General features: G+C 40.0%; 2 protein-coding genes across 3 annotated transcripts; both read left to right on the forward strand.

Annotated features, from left to right (window-relative positions):
• The first annotated feature begins 667 nt into the window (after nt 1-667).
• On the forward strand, nt 668-11,182 carry lgi3 (leucine-rich repeat LGI family, member 3). The gene is made up of 10 exons (XM_021621450.3): nt 668-1,012; nt 1,114-1,329; nt 2,610-2,681; nt 3,975-4,046; nt 5,827-5,898; nt 6,004-6,075; nt 6,311-6,480; nt 6,578-6,742; nt 6,935-7,025; nt 7,337-11,182. The coding sequence occupies exons 2-10, from the start codon at nt 1,121-1,123 to the stop codon at nt 8,064-8,066; spliced, it is 1,653 nt and encodes a 550-aa protein (XP_021477125.3). The 5' UTR covers nt 668-1,012; nt 1,114-1,120; the 3' UTR covers nt 8,067-11,182.
• Nucleotides 11,183-14,103: 2,921 nt separating this feature from the next.
• chmp7 (charged multivesicular body protein 7) lies at nt 14,104-19,694 on the forward strand. Of its 2 annotated transcripts, none has more exons than XM_021621453.3 (11): nt 14,104-14,418; nt 14,593-14,878; nt 14,991-15,162; nt 15,256-15,441; nt 15,578-15,711; nt 15,806-15,854; nt 15,947-16,066; nt 16,209-16,307; nt 16,408-16,465; nt 16,580-16,816; nt 16,906-19,694. In XM_021621453.3, the coding sequence occupies exons 2-11, from the start codon at nt 14,595-14,597 to the stop codon at nt 16,959-16,961; spliced, it is 1,395 nt and encodes a 464-aa protein (XP_021477128.3). In that variant the 5' UTR covers nt 14,104-14,418; nt 14,593-14,594; the 3' UTR covers nt 16,962-19,694. The 2 variants fall into 2 exon arrangements, with proteins under 2 accessions (XP_021477128.3, XP_021477129.3); XM_021621454.3 differs by having other exon boundaries at nt 14,312-14,422.
• Nucleotides 19,695-23,744: the final 4,050 nt, after the last annotated feature.

Raw genomic sequence — 23,744 nt, forward strand, 5'->3', positions numbered from 1 at the left:
TGTATGTAGGATTCAATGGAATTCTATAGGTTCTAATCTGGGTTGTTCATGCTCTGAATCATCCTCCAGATCTGCCTATGTGTGCACCATTGGCCTACATGTAAATAAAAAAGAAGAGGTAATATATGTTGTTGCTGGCAATTACTGATTCAAGGGTTATGTAGTAAATTACTTATCTAAAAATATAACTTGCTATATTATTGTTTCAAAAAGTGTATTACTATTACTAGTTGACTACCACAAGTTTGAAATGAGGCCAGCAGCTTAGCTCTGATATGCGGTAGCTACTGCAGTGATTCTCAGTACTCTGTCGCCCTTGTGGATGTTATCTAAAAGATTGTTCTCTTCTCTTCTATCCTAATATCTATTATCCTTTCCTATGACTCTTTCCTTTATTTTTCTGTGAGGCTTTCTTCCTTGCCCATCTCCTCTAAATGTTAAAAGTGGTATTTTTCTCATTGTCTCCATAACTCCAATCCCGATAACAGGATGATAACAGGCTCAGAGAGAGAGAGAGAGAGAGAGAGAGAGAGAGAGAGAGAGAGAGTCTGAGGCAGTGTAAAGACCCCAGAACCCCCTCACCCTTCCATTCCCTCCCACCCTGCCAGGCCTGACACTGCCTTGTTCCTCCTCTCCCCTCCCCCTGCCTGGCTGCCTTCCTGGTCATATTTTTAAGTCTTCTGTGTACGATAGTAAATCATTCAGAGTCAGTGGCGCTGCGTACAGGTCCTAGTGCGGGGAATTGCAGCCTCGCTCCCGCAGTCTGCACTCTGACAGCAGCTCTAGGGAGAACACACACATCCAGGGAAGCTGCAGAGCACACACACACACATTCAGTGAAGATACCATCCGACTGCCCCCTCTCTCTCTCTCTCTCTCTCTCTCTCTCTCTCTCTCTCTCTCTCTCTCACTCTCTCTCTCTCTCTCTCACTCTCTCTCCCCAACTCTTCACAGTCTTTCGATAGCTCAGCAACATCACTTCTACTGCTGCGGCTGCTGCTGCTGCTACAAGGTAAACAGAGATTTAGTCTTGTTCTTCTTTGAAGGGAAAATACAACTTCTTGAGGCTCAGCAGTCTTTGTCACCAGTCCCTTTGCCTCTGTACATCCGTAGAGGAAATATGCTGAATGCTGGATCGAGAAGGGTCCCGGGATGGCTGAAGCTGTTGTCCAGCCTATGTCTGCTTCTCTGCCTGGTGGGGGAGACTGGGGCCAAGAGGGTCCCCAAAATCCCCCGCTGTCCTACCACCTGCTCCTGCACCAAAGACAGTGCCTTCTGTGTGGATACCAAGACTATCCCCAAGAGCTTTCCCCCTGGGATCATCTCCCTGTGAGTACAACACTGATCACTCTGTGTGTGTCTGTTCATGTATACTCTTTCAGATTTTTGGTCTATTCCTTACATTTCATTCCAAAATGATAAAACCAGCTGTTGATAATGTACATGAAGACTGTGATGTCATGCATGGTTTTTACGGATGACATTACATCACGCAAACATAGGCAACACTTTTACAATATATTCTGCAGAGTCTACTCTGGTTACCAAAAGCTTATACTTCATGTCCACAACATTTTTAAACAGTTTCAGATTATATTATATTATACTATGTTTCTCAAGAGAGAAAGACAGTGTTTGTGCTCCTCAAGAACGTGTGTCTGAAAGATTTTAAAGAGACATTATGAGAAAGAAAATATGACCTTCACAAATGCTAATAAAAGATAACAAATGGGCACTGTGCCTCAGTCTCTCCTCATTCTTGGACAGAAGTCAGGGGGAGCTGGCAGAAATGAGACTACATTGATTGGAGTAGAGCAATGGGATGTGCCATAGCCCTCCTGGGAGAGACACTTACAATAGATTCACATCTCACAGCAAAAGACCTGCGTGTCCTCCAAGGAATAGTAACCTTACGAAGGTTAGATAGATAGTGCGCACTCAATTAATGGAAGCCAATAATGTAGTAGATAGCATACTCTATCTGCATACATTTTACTTATACAAAAATGTTGGGTTTACTTAGATTTTTGTCTCTATTGACTGAATGTATTATCTTTCTGTAATTGAGCATTATGTTCTTGCATTTAAAGAGTTTGGGGAATTGAAGTGCACAAGCACTGCAAGGTGGAGGTGGCCTCATTTTAAAGTGATGAAGACATGGACCTGTGAATAAGGAAACTGTGTCCTAGTTTTAAAAGATTTTGCCCTTCTTGAAATTCAAATAGTAAGACAGATTTATCCACAGGAGCTCTTGGTAAAACATCCCATGCTGCATGTTCAGTTCTGTCAATAGATTGACTGTGCCTGGGGACTGAGGAGAACATTCCCATGCAGGCCCCATCCCCTTATATTGATTAGGTGTGATGCAGTACCACCATCCATCAGGATCTAACAATTCTTATTTTTCCCTTTCAACTTTTAACCAAAAGTTATGCTAATAAACATACAAAATTCACAAACCTCTGTGGCTGACTGGCAACATACATCCACTTTAAGCATGGAGCAACAAGCCCTTTCGCACAACAGGGGTTGGATAAGGATTATGAAATTGACTCAATATTAATTGATGGAGTCTGAATGAGGATAAGTTGATTGTCTGTACTCCTCAGGACGATGGTGAATGCAGCCTTCACTACAATCCCAGAGGGAGCCTTCTCCCACCTGCACCTTCTGCAGTTTCTGTGAGTATTCATGCATATCCCATCATCCCATTCTCTCCCTTCCTGTCTGAGTTAAAGGAACTAGAGCAAACAGTCTCAACTTTACTTCTGTGATTTGGGTTCAAATTAAAAGGCTTAACATGTTCTCTCCAAGACACCATCTTCTATACAACAACAAAAAATCAGCTAGACCAAGCTCGCCTGTTGTTTTGGAGACCAAAATCAAGATAATACATGTAGTAAGATTGAGGGCTAAACATACACATACAGATAACCAGATAAAAAGCACAAGTCGTGAAGTAACATTTGTTAGACAATACAAGCACTATAAATCTCTTGAAATAAACTGTTATTGAAAACAGTGGTGACATGGCAGTAGTGAAAGTAAAGTGGCTCTGTATCAGTGTCATCGCCAATGACTGACTCCCTTCAGTTCTCTTCTGTTTAAACAATGGCTTATCTGTCTATGCAGATTCAATGGAGTGTGTGTGTTTGTGTGTTTGCGTGTGTGTGTTTTCACATTTTGTGGTTTTGAGCTCATATTAAAAGGCCCAATGCAGCTGTTTTAATCTCAATATCAAATCATTTCTGGGTAACAATTAAGTACCTTACTGTGATTGTTTTCAATTAAAATGGTAAATAAGGAGCTTGTTAGCAAAGCTTCTTAGCAAAGAGCAATTTTCTCAAGAAAGAATTTCGCTACAACTGTCTGGGAGTGGTCTGAGTGGGGAGGGGAAAACTGAAAACTAGCTTTTTGGCAGAGAGGTTTGGAACTTTCTTATTGGTCTTTTAACTAATGAATCACCTGGTGATGTCACCAGGCAGGACAAAACTCCATCCCACCAAAACAGGCTGAAATTTCAGGAGGTATTTTCAAATAGCTCTTACTGTAAAATGGCATTATCATTTAAAAAATGTCACAGTATTATTCCAACCACATAGCGTTTAAATATATATAAAACAAAGGAAAATAAGGTTTTTGACTGCACTGGGCCTTTAAAGCTGACCTATACTATATTGAACAGTTGATCTGTTCCTTGAAATTGAATAGCTCTTCCTATTTCCACTCCACAACCATTCAGGTGATTTATTTGTTACTGGAGGAGATGTTTTGTACACTACTTGCGTCCATGTGTAATCCTGTGTAAATAAATACACATTTACAGTAGCCAGTATTGATTAGCATGTTTTTTTTTTTACCTCTCCAGCAGTATTTTTCTGGAGATTTTGTTAAATTAAGCATTTGAAAAGGAAAGTGAAACAGATTTCCTTCCAGTGTGTTATGAACCTCTCTCTTTCTCTCCCTCTCTACAGTCTGCTGAACTCCAACACCTTCACTGTTGTGGCTGATGATGCCTTCGCAGGTCTGTCACACCTGCAGTACTTGTAAGTGTCATACTTTGTGCCCTTATTCAACCACAGATATACCCCCAACAACCATTCTATCTGAGAGGATGAGGTAGTGGTGTTACAATGAAAGATCCAGTTCTCAGCCAGACAAGGATCGCGTAAATAGCATTGGATATTGATCCTCCTCCTACCACAGAGCCTTTACTGCCTTTGTGGGGCCTGATGAAGCTGAGCATACCATTTTGTTAATTGATGGGAAGTTGGGCCCCAGGAAATATGAGGTTGCTGATACCATCACATTTGCTGCTTTCCACGGAAGCAATGCATTAGGCTCCATAAAATGATTGTGTGGCTCTGTCTGCAGCTCAGCCCCAGGGCTCTGCACCGCCCTGCCAGCTCTACCCAAGGTGGCTCCTCACTGTGAATGCTAATGAACTCATATCTTCATATTCAGTGCTGCTCAATATAGGAGACAGAATGCAGGCTGGCTGAGCTCACACTGTGTAGCCCTGGGATGCTTCACAGATCCAGAATGAATACAGAGAATACACTTGTAGTCAATTTTCACCTGAACTTTGATACAGGGCTCAGGTAATATTTATATTCATTACTGAACCCATGTAGAGGCACCCTACTAAGTATCTGATGATGGGGCTCTTTTGCCAACTGTCAATTCTCAATTTTAAGTATATCCAAAACATACACCTGCTATGTTAACTTTATTAGAAAAATGTGAGTGGGGGGATGATGGCTTGTTTGTTTTGAAGACTTTTCACCGCAGCCAGTAGGTGGCTGTTCCTAGATCCCCTCCCCCCTCTTCTTCAACACTTGGCTTATACTCAAGGTCAGTGCTGCTCTTACTGCAGACATTCCAGCCAACAGCCAGGCCCAGGTCCATTCCCATTATAGCTGCTTAAGATTCAAGAAGCAGGACATGATCCCCTTGGTAACAAGCTTTTTAATTAAATAAATAAATGAGGGACAGACAGAGACACAATTATGATAAAAGGTTCAGTAAGACCAATGTTATACTCTGAATATGGAGAAGAAGGCTGTGTACTATGCATGATTGAAATGGCAATGTATTCAAATTATCTTGATTGTATTATATTGACAAATGACCCCGAGTTCTACCAGAAAGCATGTTTTTATCATAAGAATACACATTCATTGAGATGCCACTATTAACACAAAGCTGTCTGTCTGAATCATTCATTCACTGGGTTTATCTTGATTGTCATGATTGCTTGCATTTTTTCAGAAGTCTACTATCTACAGTGAGTATACAAAACATTAAGAACACCTGCTCTTTCCATGACATAGACTGACCAGGTGAATCCAGGTATTGATGTCACTTGTTTAATCCACTTCAATAAGTGTATATGAAAGGGATGAGACAGGTTAAAGAAGGATTTTTATGCCTTGAGACAATTGAGACATGAATTGTGTGTGTGTGCCATTCAGAGGGAAAAACACAATATATAAATGCCTTTGAACCGGTAGAAGGTCCCAGGCACACCGGCTTTGTCAAGAACTGCAACGCAGCTGTTTTTTCAACGTTCAACAGTTTCCCGTGTGTATCAAAAATGGTCCACCACCCAAATGACATCCAACCAACTTGACAACTGTGGGAAGCATTGGCGTCAACATCGTCCCGCATCCCTGTGGAACGCATTCGACACCTTGTAGAGTCCATGACCAGACAAATCGAGGCTGTTCTGAGGGCAAAAGGGAGGAGTGTTCTTAATGTTTGGTATACTCCGTGTATGTGTGACACAGTATAATGAGTGATCCTCTCTCTCTGTATGCCCATCAGATTTATAGAGAACAATGACATCCAAGCCCTGTCAAAGCACACCTTCAGAGGGCTTAAATCCTTGACTCACCTGTGAGTATATCTTCTGCCTATTTCTCTGTAAATAGCAATGGAAGAATACTAGTTTTGAATTGCATGGACATGTTTTGACATGATTCATTTTCTGTTTTTTTGTAGTTCTCTGTCAAATAATAACCTGCAGCTCCTTCCACGAGAACTCTTCAAATATTTTGACATTCTGACAGACTTGTAAGTACATATATTTTTAAAAGGGAACATGGTATCCTTATCATCATTGGTTTCATTTTGTGATTTTATGTTTTTAAAACAAGTAACTATAACTTATTAGTATTAACATACTATTACCATGTTATTACCCACTTTATGAAGTGCTGTAATTTAAAGTGCTTACAGAGAATCCTTACTACAGATAGTTTTCTAAGAAGTGTGTCATAGGTGGACAATAATGATATTTTTTACCCAGAGACCTGCGGGGTAACTCTTTCCGCTGTGACTGTAAAATCAAGTGGCTTGTGGACTGGATGGAGAAGTCCAACACCTCTGTCCCTGCCATCTACTGTGCCAGCCCATTTGAGTTCCAAGGCCGCAGAATCCATGATCTAACCCCACGAGACTTCAACTGTATCAGCGCAGGTTTGTCCCCAATTATTAAAACAATTATTCATTTCACAGGACATCAGGGCACTTAATTTACAGGTTGATACATCTTCATCTCTCTCTTCCCCTGTAGACTTTGCAGTTTATGAAACTTTCCCCTTCCAGTCTGTGTCAGTGGAGTCCTATGAATTCAACGACGATCAGTTTGTGGCCTTCGCCCAGCCTGATACTGGGTTCTGTACACTGTTTGTATGGGATCATGTGGAAATGGTCTTCCGGATGTACCATAATATAACATGTACGTTTCTTCCAAGACGCCTTCTAAAAATAAGTATTCATGCCAGAAGACAATCAATGCATTCAACTATTATCATTTAATTATAGACCAAGATAATTTACATTGTATCTGGGCGCAAACTACTTCTTTAAGTACACAGAGGATACTGAAGTCAACTAAACTTGCTACTTTCTACTTCTGTGTTTCTCCTAGCTCGCTCCGCTGTCTACTGCAAGCCTGTGGTAATTAACAACACTCTTTACATGGTTGTGGCTCAACTTTTTGGAGGATCCCACATCTACAAGTGAGACTTATTCCAATTCCTATAAGCAATACAGTGTCATTGACTTGTTCATTTTCTTAGCCACAAATTGTGTTAAACGGATACTTCGAGATTTTGGCAATGAGGCCCTTTATCCAATTCCTCAGAGTCATATGAACTCGTGGATACCATTTTTATGTTTCTGTGTCCAGTATGAAGGAAGTTAGAGGTGGTTTCGTGAGCCAATGCTAACTAGCATTAGCTCAATGACTGGAAGTCTGTGGATATCTACTTAAGGTTAGATGTTTACAATGATGATTTAGGGATGGCTGACCTGATTGATACCTTTACAGGTGGGAAGAGGACCCACAGCGATTTGTGAAGATCCAGGACATTGACACCACACGTGTGAGGAAGCCCAACTTTGTTGAGACCTTCCAGCTGGATGATGAGTGGTACTTTGCAGTAGCAGACAGTTCCAAGGCAGGCTCTACGAGCATATACCGCTGGAACAGCAATGGTTTCTACTCCCACCAATCCCTTCATCCCTGGCATCGTGACACCCATGTGGAGTTCCTAGATGTGGAGGGGAAGCAGCGTCTCATTCTCTCCAGTGCCTCCCAGCCCCCAGTGGTTTACCAGTGGAACCGTAGCCTGCGCCAGTTTGCCTTTCATTCCCAAATCACTGAGACTGCTGACGTGCAGATGGTCAAGCATTTCTGGGTGCGCAAAGTTCTCTACCTCTGCCTTACACGCTTCATTGGCGACTCCAAGATTCTCCGCTGGGAGGGGCAGCGCTATGTTGAGATTCAGACCCTGCCCTCACGTGGCTCCATGGCTGTGTATCCATTCATCGTGGGCCCCCGCCAGTATCTCCTCTTAGGGAGTGATTTCTCCTTCTCTCGAGTTTACTTGTGGGACGACCTTACCCAGCGCTTCCAGCTCTTCCAGGAGCTCAACATGAGAGCACCCCGGGCCTTCAGCTTGGTGTCAGTGGACAACAAAGACATCCTGCTGGCAGCCAGCTTCAAAGGCAACACCCTGGCCTACCAGCACCTAATAGTAGATCTTAGTGCCAAATAGACCAATCCAGTCAGAATCTCTGAGACCATTCATGAGTCTGTTCTGTTCTTATGAGGCCCGATTCCAACTTAGGACTTTACACCTTTCCTACACACGTCTTTCCGACGCATTTCTTAGTATTTTGTATTCAGACTTACCTTATTTAGTCACATAACGTGCTCTGCAGGTGTGGCTACCTTGCACACTCTGAATACATTTCATTCAACCCCTGAAAACCCTCCCACTTGCTAGCCAACAGATTTTCTCATGGAATCTTCATTCAATATTTTTTTCAGTGCACTTATCTTAAGCCATCCCTTTAAATACGGTGCACCTTTTAGTTAGAATTTTGTCGACAGACTCGAGAGAACGGGTTCAAAATATTAGGGATCAATGAAAGAAAACACCAATTGGTAGATGGTAGATACAAAAATACTCTGATCTTGCAGATTATTTGGGTTTAGGAAAGTATTTATGAATCATAAAAAACAGGTTTAGAGAAACTTTACGCACGAAAGAAAGAAAATGTTGATTCTGAAAATTGCCACATTCAGTTCTTCAACACATGATAATGTTGGAAGATTAGTGTTCATAGAATTATAACAGGGAGTGTACAACAGTGTTCTATCGTCTCGTCTATTGCCTGCACTAACCATGGAACTGTGTGATGACACGGCCAAGTATTGCGCCATGCATGGGGTTCAAACTATTACAGCTTGGTCTGCGCTCCACTCCGTAATGATTGAATTATGTCTTTTTATATTATCAACTGTTACTAAGGAAACAAATGAAGGTAAACACAGCAATGTAAGTAAATGGAATGACAATGAAGGTTATACCAACTAAAGGGAACTAAAAGTAAATTGTTAGTTGAATATGTGTTGTTATTAGGCCTACAGTACTGACGGTCGATACTGATAGTGGCTAATATTTCACATGATAGAAATAGGAAACAGAGAAAGTCACGGTATTCAAGACATTCGAGAGTGCCCATCCCTGCAAGTTAAAAAAAGACTGTACAATTTAAATTCTGCATAATGGCACAGTACTTCATAACCTTTACTGTGGGAAAGTTGATATGTTCATATGCTTAAGTTTGCTGCCATATGACTGGTTTCACGTCTCCAGAGATTATAAGGTAAAATAGACCTAACACAAGTGTCATTTATATTTACAATTCCCTTATCAAAAACAGATTACTCATTTACCTAGCTGTTATCAATAGCTCTTATCAAGTTGTAAATTACAGTGCATGGTGAATGCTGTTATTTCTATCAGAAAAAAATTAAGTAGATGCTTTTTCCTCGTGGAATTGGAAGGTTCGCTCAACCTTATTCATGGTTTCCTCGTGCATAAAGGTGGTGGAATTATGAAGGAATTAAGTCAAGATCAGAATATGGCATATCTGTAGACACACCTCTGCCACGCCTTCATTTCTTAGATCTCCACCCCCAACCAATTGCAGGTGAATAGCATGCTATTCTCATGCTTAAGTTTGTCAGAATATGCATAGAGGGAAAAGTGCATAATAAGGGAATAATGTTCAATTTAAGCAAGGCTAACTCGGGTCGGAATCGGGCCCATGGAGAAAAGCAAATCATCTAAGCCATGTGACTAAATGCCTGTTAGGTTAGTTAACCACTTTTGAAGAGTGAGTACTAACAAACAGGAAATGCATGATATCTTCTGATGTCTCTGATTGAATCAATTAATGTGTAATGACAAAACATATCACCATGATTAATATGTGTCAAATCACTTTGCAACATCACTACTTACTCTATTTACCATGAATTCATGCTACATGGAAAATATACTGGAAGGTGCAGATATAGTACAAATAAAAACATATAACTAACATCAGATTATGTGAAAAGCATGTGCATCTACTGAACGGTTTTCTATTGACTGTTATAAAAGCATTTTATTCATGCAATAGAAGACGAGTAGGCGGCCAGTACGTTGTAATAAACTTTAGTGAACTATTAACATAGTATATTCTGTTAATAGTTCACTAAAGTTTATTGCAATTTACTGGCTGCCTACTCATCTTCTTTCTTGAATTACCTGCCATTAGGGGCCTGCCCTCATCTCATTCATGCAATAGGAAAATAGCTGTTCACATCAAATAGAGTTTGATATGGACATTCTATGAAATGCTAGTTAATATATTTTCAAAGCAATATAAACTGTAATCTGCATGCCATAATGGTATCTTTACAGTAAATTATATTTGATAAAATAATGCTTATTCTGTATAAGTTTTATAATGTTTCACAGGTAATAAGAGCTCATAAATAACATGTATCTCTCTATGTTGTTGATCATGATTGATACCAATATATTTTCATTAATCTGGAATGTAGCTAGGCTACACAGATTTCTCTAAATGAATGTTAACTGAATAGTACTGGAAGGTTATGTCAAGCTCCTGTCATATATGTGAAAATATGCATGAATATGTACACTTTGTATGTTGTGGCTGAACTACACGGGCAGTCAATTGCCCAAACATTTTTATTCCCAATTTGAATGCCTAACAATTGAGAATCAGTTCAAATCCAGGCTTGACTCCTCATGTCTGTATTTGCTAAATGTTCAACATTTTGCATAGAGAATGTGTCAACATCCAAATTCTGGCCAAATCTCTGTGCACTTTGATTCTACATAACTTGCTTGTCTTCAGACATTTTATGTTATTCTCCTCTGTGCATTTTATGTAGCTTTACACTGTACGTAATGTAATGTATCCATGCATATACTGTAATAGTGCACCCACATTAACTAAAAAACTTGCAATAAATACTCAATTTAAACATCCTCATTTACACAGTTGACATTTACACATTTTTCTGTGATTGGCCTTTACTGCATTTGTATGGAGAAAAGTTACACTCTCTACGTCAAATATAAAATAACTAGGTTCAACATTATTCTTTATATAGTCTACCATGTCTACACATTTTATGTGGGTTATTATTAGTATAGTGATTGTATGGTGCACTAAAGTGTAGCCTAAATCACCCTTACCACCATGGAAGTGGATATAGTGTGAGAGCAAAATCTTTGTCCTGAAAATTGTTGCCACTTGTACGTATCTGAAGTAATAAATGTCCTATTAAAAATGCTGCATCTAAGCTTTACTATTCTGAACTTTATTATTCTGGACTTTAGTTTTCCTTGATCAGCCAATGAAGTCCCACCCAGTTGACTACATTAAAATGGTGGAAGCTCTCAATGGCGCTACCCATGCTAATCCGGGATTTTGGCCACTAGAGGCCACTGTCATTTTCTATGGGTCCTTCCTACTAAACTATCTAGTCAAAATGGGTGACAGTCACAGTAAGCACATGCATACAACTAATGAAGCAACAGTACAACCATCATTAGTACTTTTTATAAAAAATAAATAATAATCCGTTTTCAAACATAATTTTTTTTCTAAGACAACCAGTGAAATTGTTATTCCTATTTGGTATCCTTGGGACGTCCCTATCCTAAACCCTAAATCTTAACCCCTACCCATACCCTAACCTTAACCTTTTAAAATGTTTAACTTCAATGGGGTATGTCCGAGTTTGGACATCCCAAGGATCCCGGATAGCAAGGACCACATTGAAATAAAACTCAGTTTTGTGAGTTGCCAGTGACCATCATTGGTTACCACCTTTCAAAGTTCGTTGCATTATGGGGTAAAAGTACATGTCGACTGCATGAACTTTACAACAATCGTGTGCTGGGGCGGAAGGGTAGCCTAGTGGTTAGAGCATTGGACTAGTAACCGAAAAGTTGCAAGTTCATATCTCTGACTAACAAGGTACAAATCTGTCGTTCTGCCCTAGGCTGTCATTGAAAATAAGAATAGTAAAAAATAGTTAAATAAAGGTAAAAAAAATGTTTTGATCAAAAGTCATGAAGTTTTGACTGCAAGTTTCTGCAGTTGCTCTTTACCAACTGCAGCCATCACCTGCATTATGGTAGGCTCTATTGCCAACCAATCATTAGGGTGTTTTTGTTTGACACACACGAATGTGTCCAAAGGTATGACTAAAACAGGAACCAACTATGATTCACGTATACAGTGGATATGTACAAAGGAATGTGATATTTGATGCTCTCTCTCACTGATTGAGAGTACACAAGTATGATTTCAGTTTGTGAGTCAGTGATATGGGAGTTGGAGCCATGTTTATTTATGTTGACTGTAAGTGGGAAGATGGCGGAAGTGGATGCTGAGTTCAAATCAAGCAGCGCGGCAAGCTAATTTGGTGAAGACGAATGCTCTGAATAGACAACAGTAGTATCGAAACTGGAACAAAAAGGGAATGGTCTAAAATTGGAATGGAGGATACGTGTGTGAATGATAATGAATCGCTTCTTGTTGGGATGCGTTTGTTGAGTAAGGATGCATATGTGGGAAACCCGTTTGACGTGTCGGAAATGGGGAAGTATGCGCTTGGAAAAGTGGAGTCTGTCAGAGTGACCAGGAGAATTCTTATTTTGATTAATTGTATTTCTTAAGAGCAGAGGAAGATTGCAGTGGGCCTCAAAAGAATCCGGACAACATAAGTTTTGTGTTTTGAACTTCGGAGTAGAGCACCTGTCAAAGGAGTAATCTTAGGGGTGATGACGGATGTTCAGGTTGGACACCTGAAGAGAATTCCTGGTGTGATTAGTGCCCGGCGTCTGACCTACTGAGTGAATGGGGAAAAAGGAGAAAGTCGGTCCTATTGTTTTTATGATAAAGAGCAAATACCTACACATGTGAAGCTTGGTTATGTAAGATACGCCATAAAAGCTTTCATCCCCAAACCACTGCAGTGTAAGGATTGTAAAGGATTTGACCATGTTTCAATTGTGTGCAGACGAACAGCGTATACTGAGGAACGGTGTGTAGAAGGACAACGAGGTATTGCAATTGTGGTGGGGATCATGATCCTGAGTTCATGGAGAAAACATGTGATGCTAGTGAAGATACTGTATAGTAGTGGATACACCACAGCCTGTAGTAAATGTTTTCTGCCAGACAAAAGATACCATGTAGGTTAAAAAGGTGGATTTTGTTGCATTCATTGCCACCGTTATAAACTGTAGCCATTTGTTTACCTGTTCAGGAGTCTTATGGCTTGGGGGTAAACACTGTTGAGAAGCCTTGTTGTCCTAGACTTGGCACTCCGGTACCGCTTGCCATGGCAGGCAGCTTAGCCCCAGTGATGAGCTGGGCCGTACGCACTACCCTCTGTAGTGCCTTGCAGTCAGAGGCCGAGCAATTGCCGTACCAGTTGTCTGTTCTCTTTTAGTTTTGATGTTGAGTCTTTGCCTGACAAAGGGATGTTAGGATATATAAATTATCCCATACAAGCATTTGAGCTGAATACATTACATTGTTACAGGTGTCAAGCTTCTGGGCATGTGGCAGCAGTATGTAGGAGGGAGGTTACTAGGTGTGAGAGGTGTGGAGAAAGGCATGAGACAAAGGAATGTGTAGCATTGGGGAAAGTAGTGGTATGTGTCAATTGCAGGGGTGCCCATGGGCCTGGGGTTCAGAAATGTCCGGTGCGAGAGAGGCAGGTTGAGGTTTCCAGGGTTAGAGTAGAGCAGAAGTTGTCATATGCTGAGGCAGTGAAGAAAGTAGAGGAAGATGGGTCAAGCGGGAGGGATCCTGAGAGAAGTGGTGTGAGTAGTAGATCTGTACCAGTACAGAGGGATAAACCAACAAGTGATATATGCTTCAGTAAGATTGCATTTTTAGCAATTTATGCAATGGTTATCAACTGTACTGCAAGGATGGAACATAAGTCACAGAAAATTGAGGTTGTGGTGGCAGCTGCAGAGGGGTATTTTGGTGTACGAGACTTGACGTCAGAAGAGTTACAGGGTGTGTTTTTTTATTTTTTTATTTTACCTTTATTTAACTAGGCGAGTCAGTTAAGAACAAATTCTTATTTTCAATGACGGCCTAGGAACAGTGGGTTAACTGCCTGTTCAGGGGCAGAACGACAGATTTGTACCTTGTACCTTGTCAGCTCAGGGATTTGAACCTTCCGGTTACTAGTCCAATGCTCAAACCACTAGGCTACCCTGTGGTGGTGTCTTGTCCTTTCAGGCTGTTGGCCTGAGGTAGGACTAGGTAGATTGAAATAGTGGAGTAGTGTGGTGGGTTTTTAGTGAGTGTAGGGTATTTGTAGATTTTATGTTTTATTTTCAAGAAAAGTATAAGGGAGTTATACTCCAGTCTAGTAGGTGGCGGTAATGTAACATTTATTGGATGCCAATCGCCGTTAAACCTCATTGACGAAGAAGAAGAAGCAGCAGCAGAGGAAGAAGAAGCAGCAGCTAACTTCAAAACAATACGTTGTGGAGCACACAGTCAGTAGGTATTGGTTAGATGGTTGCTTGCTGATCATCTGGGTGAAATGATATCATAGAATATTCTAGTGAAACAGCTCAGTTTGATATAGCCTTGGTCACTTAATGTTTGTTATTCTGCCTGCTAGCTTAGCTAACGTTAGCATTTCACTCTCATTATCTGTCTTTTGCTGTACAGAAATGGTTCCATCAAATCTTGGGGAAGAAATGTCTACTGAAGTAGCGTTACCACCTGAGTGGGAGGACGATGAACGGATGAATTTCCTGTTCTCTGACTTTAAAGAAAACCGAGATGTCAGCACAACAGATTGGGACAGTAAAATGGATTTCTGGACATCACTCATTCTTAAAATCTGCAGGAGTCGCGGAACCGTCTGTGTTAATTTGCAGGAGCTGAACAGGATTTTTCAGAGAAAAGGAATTATGCCTTTGGGTTTGGCTACTGTCATTCAGTGCATGGCCAGGTATAATATCAATTCAATTCAATCTGCTAATGTGTGAACAAAATTTTGCCTACCTAAAAGTGCCATAGTCCCACTTTCCTTACCTGACTGTACTTGTTTGTATTTCTGGCAGGTGTGGCAAGATACAAAGGGAGTCAGAGTTTGCCGCAAATGTAGACTGTGGGTGGGTGTCTTGGGGTGTTGGCCTGTTGCTGGTGAAGCCTTTAAAATGGACCTTTTCAACTCTTCTTGGTAGCAGTGGGGTTACTTTGAAGGAGTTGTTTGTTGTCATTGAACTGGTAAAGGTGTGTATTATAATTAGTTAATTTAAAACTTGTTAAGGGGCAACTAATATGTAACGCTAACCTCTTACTTATGGTCTGTATGTTTTCCTCCAGGAGAAGGCAGCAGAATTGCTTGGTGTATACCGGAGCTCCCCAGTGGCCAACCACTCTCTCCTGTCCTTCCAGGAGCTCCGTACACTGTCGTCCCATGTCTGTGTTGACGAGAGTACCTTGTGTATGGCTCTGCTACAGCTGCAGAGGGAGAAGCAGGTGACAGTATCACTGCATGGAGGTGAGAAGGTGAGGATAATAGAATCATATTATTACATGTACGGTAACTCATACCATTATCTAGCTTTCACACAGATTTCTTTGAGGATAATGTCACTGTCTCAGTGTAGTATTGAGCCAATGTATATATTTTTTGTCTGTACAGATTGTGAAGTTTTCTCAGCCAGGACAGAATCATGTGTCTCCTGTCAGTGATGTAGACCTAGGCATCTACCAGCTCCAGCGCAGTGAGAGACTGCTTGAAGAAAGGGTGGAGGCATTGGGACTCGAGGCAGAGAAGTGTGTCCCTCGTGCAGTGTGACCCATCATGTAATGTTGTCAAATATGTGATGTTACAAGATTGTGTGTGATTTGTGCTGTGTTATGTCTGTAGGTACAAAGAAGAAGCTAGGGTGTTGCTGCGGGAAGGGAAGAAATCTCAGGTCGATTTACAATCCTCAGATCCTGTGTTGACTTTTTGTCTTTCACCAACTCAAATGCTGTCGGGGAAACCTCAATGAATTTCTCTCCCCAGGCTCTAAGGTGTTTGAGAAGCCGAAAGAGAGTCGAGAAGAAAGCAGACCACTTATATGCCCAGCTGGAAAATGTGAAGGGAATCCTAGAGAAGATAGCAAACTCACAGACCGACAAACTAGTGAATATGCACTTGATACATTAACATTCAAAAATCTAACCAAAATAGAGCAAGCTTATGTGGGTAATTTCTGGGCAATGTCCCACATACAGGAACTAAGGTCTTGTGATCTCTTTATATAAATCTTTCTGCATGCCTCTAGGTGATACAGGCATATCAGGCTGGAGTGTCAGCCCTGCGACTCTCTTTGAAGGATGTGACAGTAGAAGGAGCTGAGAGCCTTGTGGATCAAATCCAAGAGGTCAGACTCTTCTTCACCGGGACTGCATTTAGATGCTATTATTGAACTGTTGCATGTCCACACCAGTCTAAATTTATTTTCTCACTGTTTGATATTACAGTTGTGTGATACTCAGGATGAAGTGAACCAAATTCTGGCTGGTGGAGCACTCAACTCAAGTATGTCCTATTCCATATTATACAGCTATTTTGTTGTAGTGTTGAAACAATTTCATAATCAAATGGCCAATGTCCAGAGAGTCTGGCAAATGATCAATGATCCTATTCGTTTAGCGGATGCAGACACAGACGGGCTGGAGGATGAGCTAAGATTTTTATTGGAGAACTCTAGTCTGGATGAGCCTTCTACGCTACCTGAAGTACCGTCACACCCTCTTTCACCTGTCAGGGAATCTGGTTCTCTTTGTGATGATCTGCTGAGCGCTTTGCCCACAGTCCCTCAAAATCACTTCAATATAACAGGTGATGAACTGGACAAAGCGCGTAGTTGCATAACGCTTGCAGATACAGGTAATTCTCTATCTTGTTCCTTTATCTTTCAAATGCTACCACAAAAGAGGCTACTGAAGTAACCTTTGTCTACTCATCACTCCCTATAGGTCTTCAACAAAAATATCGTACCTCTCCAGTGAAGAGGGCTGAGCCTGCACAGTGACAACAGTAATAAAATAAGTCAACTGCACTAACGATCCCTGACCCTCAAAATGTGTCTGGGCATGGTGATCAAAAATAATTGCATGATATGTCTTTTGTAACATAGGTCTGTGATCACTTTTTTTTAAAGGGGGTAGATCAGCTTTAATTTTGCAGATTGTAGCTTCCATCAACGTAATTGTGAGCATCCTTTCCAATCCGCCATATATTTTTTTTGTGTTTTTGTAAGCAAAAAATAAATAATTGTCCCTTTAAAATAACATCAAATTGATCAGAAATATAGTGTAGACATTAATGGTCTAAATGACTATTGAAGCTGGAAACGGCAGATTTCTTCTTTTTTTTAAATGGAATATCTAGAGCCCATTATCAGCAACCATCACTCCTGTGTTCCAATGGCATGTTGCGTTAGCTAATCCAAGTTTATCATTTTAATAAATAAAAAACCCTTTTGCAATTATGTTAGCACAGCTGAAAAATCTGCTGTTTCCAGCTACAATAGTCATTTACAACATTAACAATGTCTACACTGTATTTCTGATCAATTTAGTTATTTTAATGGACAAAAACATGTCCCTTTCTTTCAAAAACAAGGACATTTCTAAGTGACCCCAAACTGTGTGTGTATATGTAGATAGAGATATATCTTCAAAAAAATATTTTCATTTATTGCTTTCTAACCCTATCACCCATCCCCTAATTGGAATAAACTAGTGAACAACAATGCTTCTACTTCCAGCTTATACATACTATATACATTTTATGGACACAGTCTATTTTACAATAGTTATACAGTGGGGCAAAAAAGTATTTAGTCAGCCACCAATTGTGCAAGTTCTCCCACTTAAAAAGATGAGGCCTGTAATTTACATCATAGGTACACTTCAACTATGAAAGACAAAATGAGAGAAAAAAAATCCAGAAAATCATATTGTAGGATTTTTAATGAATTTATTTGCAAATTATGCTGGAAAATAAGTATTTGGTCAATAACACAAGTTAATATCAATACTTTGTTATATACCCTTTGTTGGCAATGACAGAGGTCAAATGTTTTCTTCACAAGGTTTTCACACACTGTTGCTGGTATTTTGGCCCATTCCTCCATGCAGATCTCCTCTAGAGTAGTGATGTTTTGGGGCTGCTGCTGGGCAACACCGACTTTCAACTCCCTCCAAAGATTTTCTATGGGGTTGAGATCTGGAGACTGGCTAGGCCACTCCAGGACCTTGAAATGCTTCTTACGAAGCCACTCCTTCGTTGCCCGGGCAGTGTGTTTGGGATCATTGTCATGCTGAAAGACCCAGCCACGTTTCATCTTCAATGCCATTGCTGATGGAAGGAGGTTTTCACTCAAAATCTCACGATACATGGCCCCATTCATTCTTTCCTTTACACGGATCAGTCATCCTGGTCCCTTTGCAGAAAAACAGCCCCAAAGCATGATGTTTCCACCCCCATGCTTCACAGTAGGTATGGTGTTCTTTGGATGCAACTCAGTATTCTTTGTCCTCCAACCACGACGAGTTGAGTTTTTACCGAAAAGTTATATTTTGGTTTCATCTGACCATATGACATTCTCCCAATCTTCTTCTGGATCATCCAAATGCTCTCTAGCAAACTTCAGACGGGCCTGGACATGTACTTTCTTAAGCAGGGGGACACGTCTGGCACTGCAGGATTTGAGTCCCTGGCGGCGTAGTGTTACTGATGGTAGAATTTGTTACTTTGGTCCCAGCTCTCTGCAGGTCATTCACTAGGTACCCCCGTGTGGTTCTGGGATTTTTGCTCACCGTTCTTGTGATCATTTTGACCCCACAGGGTGAGATCTTGCGTGGAGCCCCAGATCGAGGGAGATTATCAGTGGTCTTGTATGTCTTCCATTTCCTAATAATTGCTCCCACAGTTGATTTCTTCAAACCAAGCTGCTTACCTATTGCAGATTCCGTCTTCCCAGCCTGGTGCAGGTCTACAATTTTGTTTCTGGTGTCCTTTGACAGCTCTTTGGTCTTGGCCATTGTGGAGTTTGGAGTGTGACTGTTTGAGGTTGTGGACAGGTGTCTTTTATACTGATAACACGTTCAAACAGGTGCCATTAATACAGGTAACGAGTGGAGGACAGAGGAGCCTCTTAAAGAAGAAGTTACAGGTCTGTGAGAGCCAGAAATCTTGCTTGTTTGTAGGTGACCAAATACTTATTTTCCACCATAATTTGCAAATAAATTCATTAAAAATCCTACAATGTGATTTTCTGGATTTTTTTTTTTCATTTTGTCTGTCATAGTTGAAGTGTACCTATGATAAATTACAGGCCTCTCATCTTTAAGTGGGAGAACTTGCACAATTGGTGGCTGACTAAATACTTTTTTGCCCACTGTGTGTATGTGTGTATATATATATATATATATATATATATATATATTACACATTTTACTCATGGCCTTCCTCAACCTAACCCATCTATTTCTGATGTCCATCCGGTTTGATTTCTACTTGCCATGTCTTTCAAACTGTGCTCTTTCACAAAAGTTCTGAACCTATGTACATCTTACAGACAAAGTATGTTTTACATTAGTTATCTCCATTCAACCCCTCCCATCTATCTCTTAATTAACACCACCACATTGGATTTCTATTTGCCATGCATTTTTCAACTGAACTGTTTCACAAAAGTTCAGAACCTTTTAAACTCATTGTTTCTACAGATTGAAAATAAACATTTTTGCTAAAAGTATATTATTGATCGATTGACTGATATTTCAGATCACCCAGTAGTGCTATCTGAAAAGTTAGCCCTAGGTAAATATTGCAATTATTTAGCCATTCCTGGACATGTGGCCAAAAACAAGCTACATATGGACAGTAGCAAAACATGATCTAATGATTGTCCATTTGAAGCTAAATCTGCAGAGCTGGGAAGGTTGTATCCCCCATATAAATACATTATTTGTTGCAAGAATTTAGTATAATTTTAATTGAAAAAAGGAGTTTTGCGTATCAGTTCATAAACCATGTGCCATGGAATCGGTACGTCAAAAATGTTCCCAACTATTTAGCAATCTATATGGCACGCAGGGTTGGGGTAACGGATTACAAAGCCCGGTAAGTAATCCGTTACGTTACAAGCAAAATATATTGTACTCCGTTTTTCAAAAGTATATGTAATCTAAATTACGTCACAATGTGTTTGGTCAATTGCGGGAAAAAAGCAAGAATAGGCTTGTCTTCCAATAGTGCGACTGCTGTCGGCATCCAAATATTGTACCATTTGAATAAACGCTTGGAGATAAGGATGACCGCAGTGGTGTAGTCTGCGGTGATACGGAAATGACTTATTGCTATCTACAGTGCCTTGCGAAAGTATTCGGCCCCCTTGAACTTTGCGAACTTTTGCCACATTTTCAGGCTTCAAACAAAGATATAAAACTGTATTTTTTTGTGAAGAATCAACAACAAGTGGGACACAATCATGAAGTGGAACGACATTTATTGGATATTTCAAACTTTTTTAACAAATCAAAAACTGAAAAATTGGGCGTGCAAAATTATTCAGCCCCCTTAAATTAATACTTTGTAGCGCCACCTTTTGCTGCGATTACAGCTGTAAGTCGCTTGGGGTATGTCTCTATCAGTTTTGCACATCGAGAGACTGACATTTTTTCCCATTCCTCCTTGCAAAACAGCTCGAGCTCAGTGAGGTTGGATGGAGAGCATTTGTGAACAGCAGTTTTCAGTTCTTTCCACAGATTCTCGATTGGATTCAGGTCTGGACTTTGACTTGACCATTCTAACACCTGGATATGTTTATTTTTGAACCATTCCATTGTAGATTTTGCTTTATGTTTTGGATCATTGTCTTGTTGGAAGACAAATCTCCGTCCCAGTCTCAGGTCTTTTGCAGACTCCATCAGGTTTTCTTCCAGAATGGTCCTGTATTTGGCTCCATCCATCTTCCCATCAATTTTAACCATCTTCCCTGTCCCTGCTGAAGAAAAGCAGGCCCAAACCATGATGCTGCCACCACCATGTTTATTGACAGTGGGGATGGTGTGTTCAGCTGTGTTGCTTTTACGCCAAACATAACGTTTTGCATTGTTGCCAAAAAGTTCAATTTTGTTTTCATCTGACCAGAGCACCTTCTTCCACATGTTTGGTGTGTCTCCCAGGTGGCTTGTGGCAAACTTTAAACTACACTTTTTATGGATATCTTTAAGAAATGGCTTTCTTCTTGCCACTCTTCCATAAAGGCCAGATTAGTGCAATATACGACTGATTGTTGTCCTATGGACAGAGTCTCCCACCTCAGCTGTAGATCTCTGCAGTTCATCCAGAGTGATCATGGGCCTCTTGGCTGCATCTCTGATCAGTCTTCTCCTTGTATGAGCTGAAAGTTTAGAGGGACGGCCAGGTCTTGGTAGATTTGCAGTGGTCTGATACTCCTTCCATTTCAATATTATCGCTTGCACAGTGCTCCTTGGGATGTTTAAAGCTTGGGAAATCTTTTTGTATCCAAATATGGCTTTAAACTTCTTCACAACAGTATCTCGGACCTGCCTGATGTGTTCCTTGTTCTTCATGATGCGCTCTGCGCTTTTAACGGACCTCTGAGACTATCACAGTGCAGGTGCATTTATACGGAGACTTGATTACACACAGGTGGATTGTATTTATCATCATTAGTCATTTAGGTCAACATTGGATCATTCAGAGATCCTCACTGAACTTCTGGAGAGAGTTTGCTGCACTGAAAGTAAAGGGGCTGAATAATTTTGCACGCCCAATTTTTCAGTTTTTGATTTGTTAAAAAAGTTAGAAATATCCAATAAATGTCGTTCCACTTCATGATTGTGTCCCACCTGTTGTTGATTCTTCACAAAAAAATACAGTTTTATATCTTTATGTTTGAAGCCTGAAATGTGGCAAAAGGTCACAAAGTTCAAGGGGGCCCGAATACTTTCGCAAGGCACTGTACATAGCGCATTGATGTGAATCATATTGCTGCTCTCTCATGTAGCTATTTGAGCCTTACGGATTGTGGATGACTGTTCACAAAGCTATGTATTTGAACCCATAATGGTTCAATTCAAGAAATTTAAACTGCCTATCAATCATTGTTCTTGAAACCAGTGGCAGCCAGCCAAAAATGCTCTCTTGCAACAGCTTCATAGTCCGAATCCCAGCCTATGGAATAAAAGTGGGGCTTTTTATTGCTCAATCTAATTCATGTTGATAAAATAAATATATAGGCCTAATGGACACATGCTCAAACTCGCACACTTTTGATAGACTTAAAGGGCCAATCTGTACTTGCAACATCCATTATTGTACTTATACATTATATATATATATATATCCATTGATTATTGAAGTATATAAATTATAAATGTCTCATGAGCTTAATTCAACTGTCACACTCCATGAGAACCCAAAATATATGCTTGTTTTTCTCTGTAAATATTGTAAATGTAAACACACACTATAGCCTTTTAAAACATGGTTAAAACAATCATTTTGATATCATGGATTGCCAGTCCTTCCATCCATAGCTCTGTCTAGTAATCTGAGAGTGGTGACATTTCTCCAGCCCATCCCTCAGCTTTTTACCAAAACAGGCGGGGTGGCATTTTGTTATTGTTTCATCTGTGGATTTGCCCTTTAACAAGATATCAAAGTGTCACCAACAAAAAGGTAAACAATAGGCATATAGAAAATGCAGCATATGGCATTCATTTTTCACATGTAAATAGCACTTTTCATTAGTGCTCTAAGCATGCCATTCCATGAAAAATAAATGCTGCGCTCAACTCGAATCAATGGGCCCAATCAGTCCTCCATGACAACAATCATAAACAACAGAGTAGGGCAGGCTAATAAATCCTTAGTTTTGGGGTTATGCTCAGGTAAAACAATTTGGCTAATCTATATTTCCATATTTCAAAGTCCTATTCTTGAAGATCAAGGGGTTTAACATTTATTGGATGACTGGAATTCTGATAGTCTTTGGTTTTTAATGTAAATATATTATTATTATTTTATGTAGAAGTAAGCGATGGGTTAGAAGAAGCCTACATAACCAACCCAGAAAGTAACATTTAACATCTATATATGGCCAGCTATGTAAACTTTAGCATTGATTTATCATGCAATAAATGTATTTTAATTGGTAACATACATTTTTGTCTTCTTCTAATGCCTCTTAAGGGGAAAGTAATCTAAAAGTAAATAAATGTAATCGGATTACGTTACTGAGTTTGAGGTAATCCCAAAATCCCGTTACTGATTACAATTTTGGGCAGGTAATTTGTAACTAACGGATTACATTTAGAAAGTAACCTATCCAACCCTAATGTCACGGCTGTTATTTTTGTTGGTCCTTAAATGAAACTGGTGTACTTTTTATTTATCACAATTTTCTTTAACCAATTATGGTATTTTAATGCAGGGCCGACAGACAAGTTCCTTACTTTTTTCCCCCTTCCATTTTTGTGGTAATTCTGCAATTAGTTGTTGTAATTTTGGGTGGAGCTGAACATTTCTTATGTTTTTGTTAGTTGCATGTGTGACAACTCCACCAGTCCTATTGATGAAAATCTAAAAATAATAAATTTTTATCAATTGGTATATTTGAGTTTAACCACAATATTTGTTGTATTATTTTTTCTGTCTTTTCTGGTGGATTAAATTAAAATTGCAACCAACTTTCTATGGCTTGTTTTAAAAATAGCGATATTTGGGATATGATTTCTCTTTCAAATAACGGAAAGAGAGAGGTTGTAATCTGAAT

The sequence above is a fragment of the Oncorhynchus mykiss genome, chromosome 11, assembly GCF_057628025.1.
Source record: "Oncorhynchus mykiss isolate SJ-2025 chromosome 11, ASM5762802v1, whole genome shotgun sequence".
NCBI classification, from domain to species: Eukaryota; Metazoa; Chordata; class Actinopteri; order Salmoniformes; family Salmonidae; genus Oncorhynchus; species Oncorhynchus mykiss.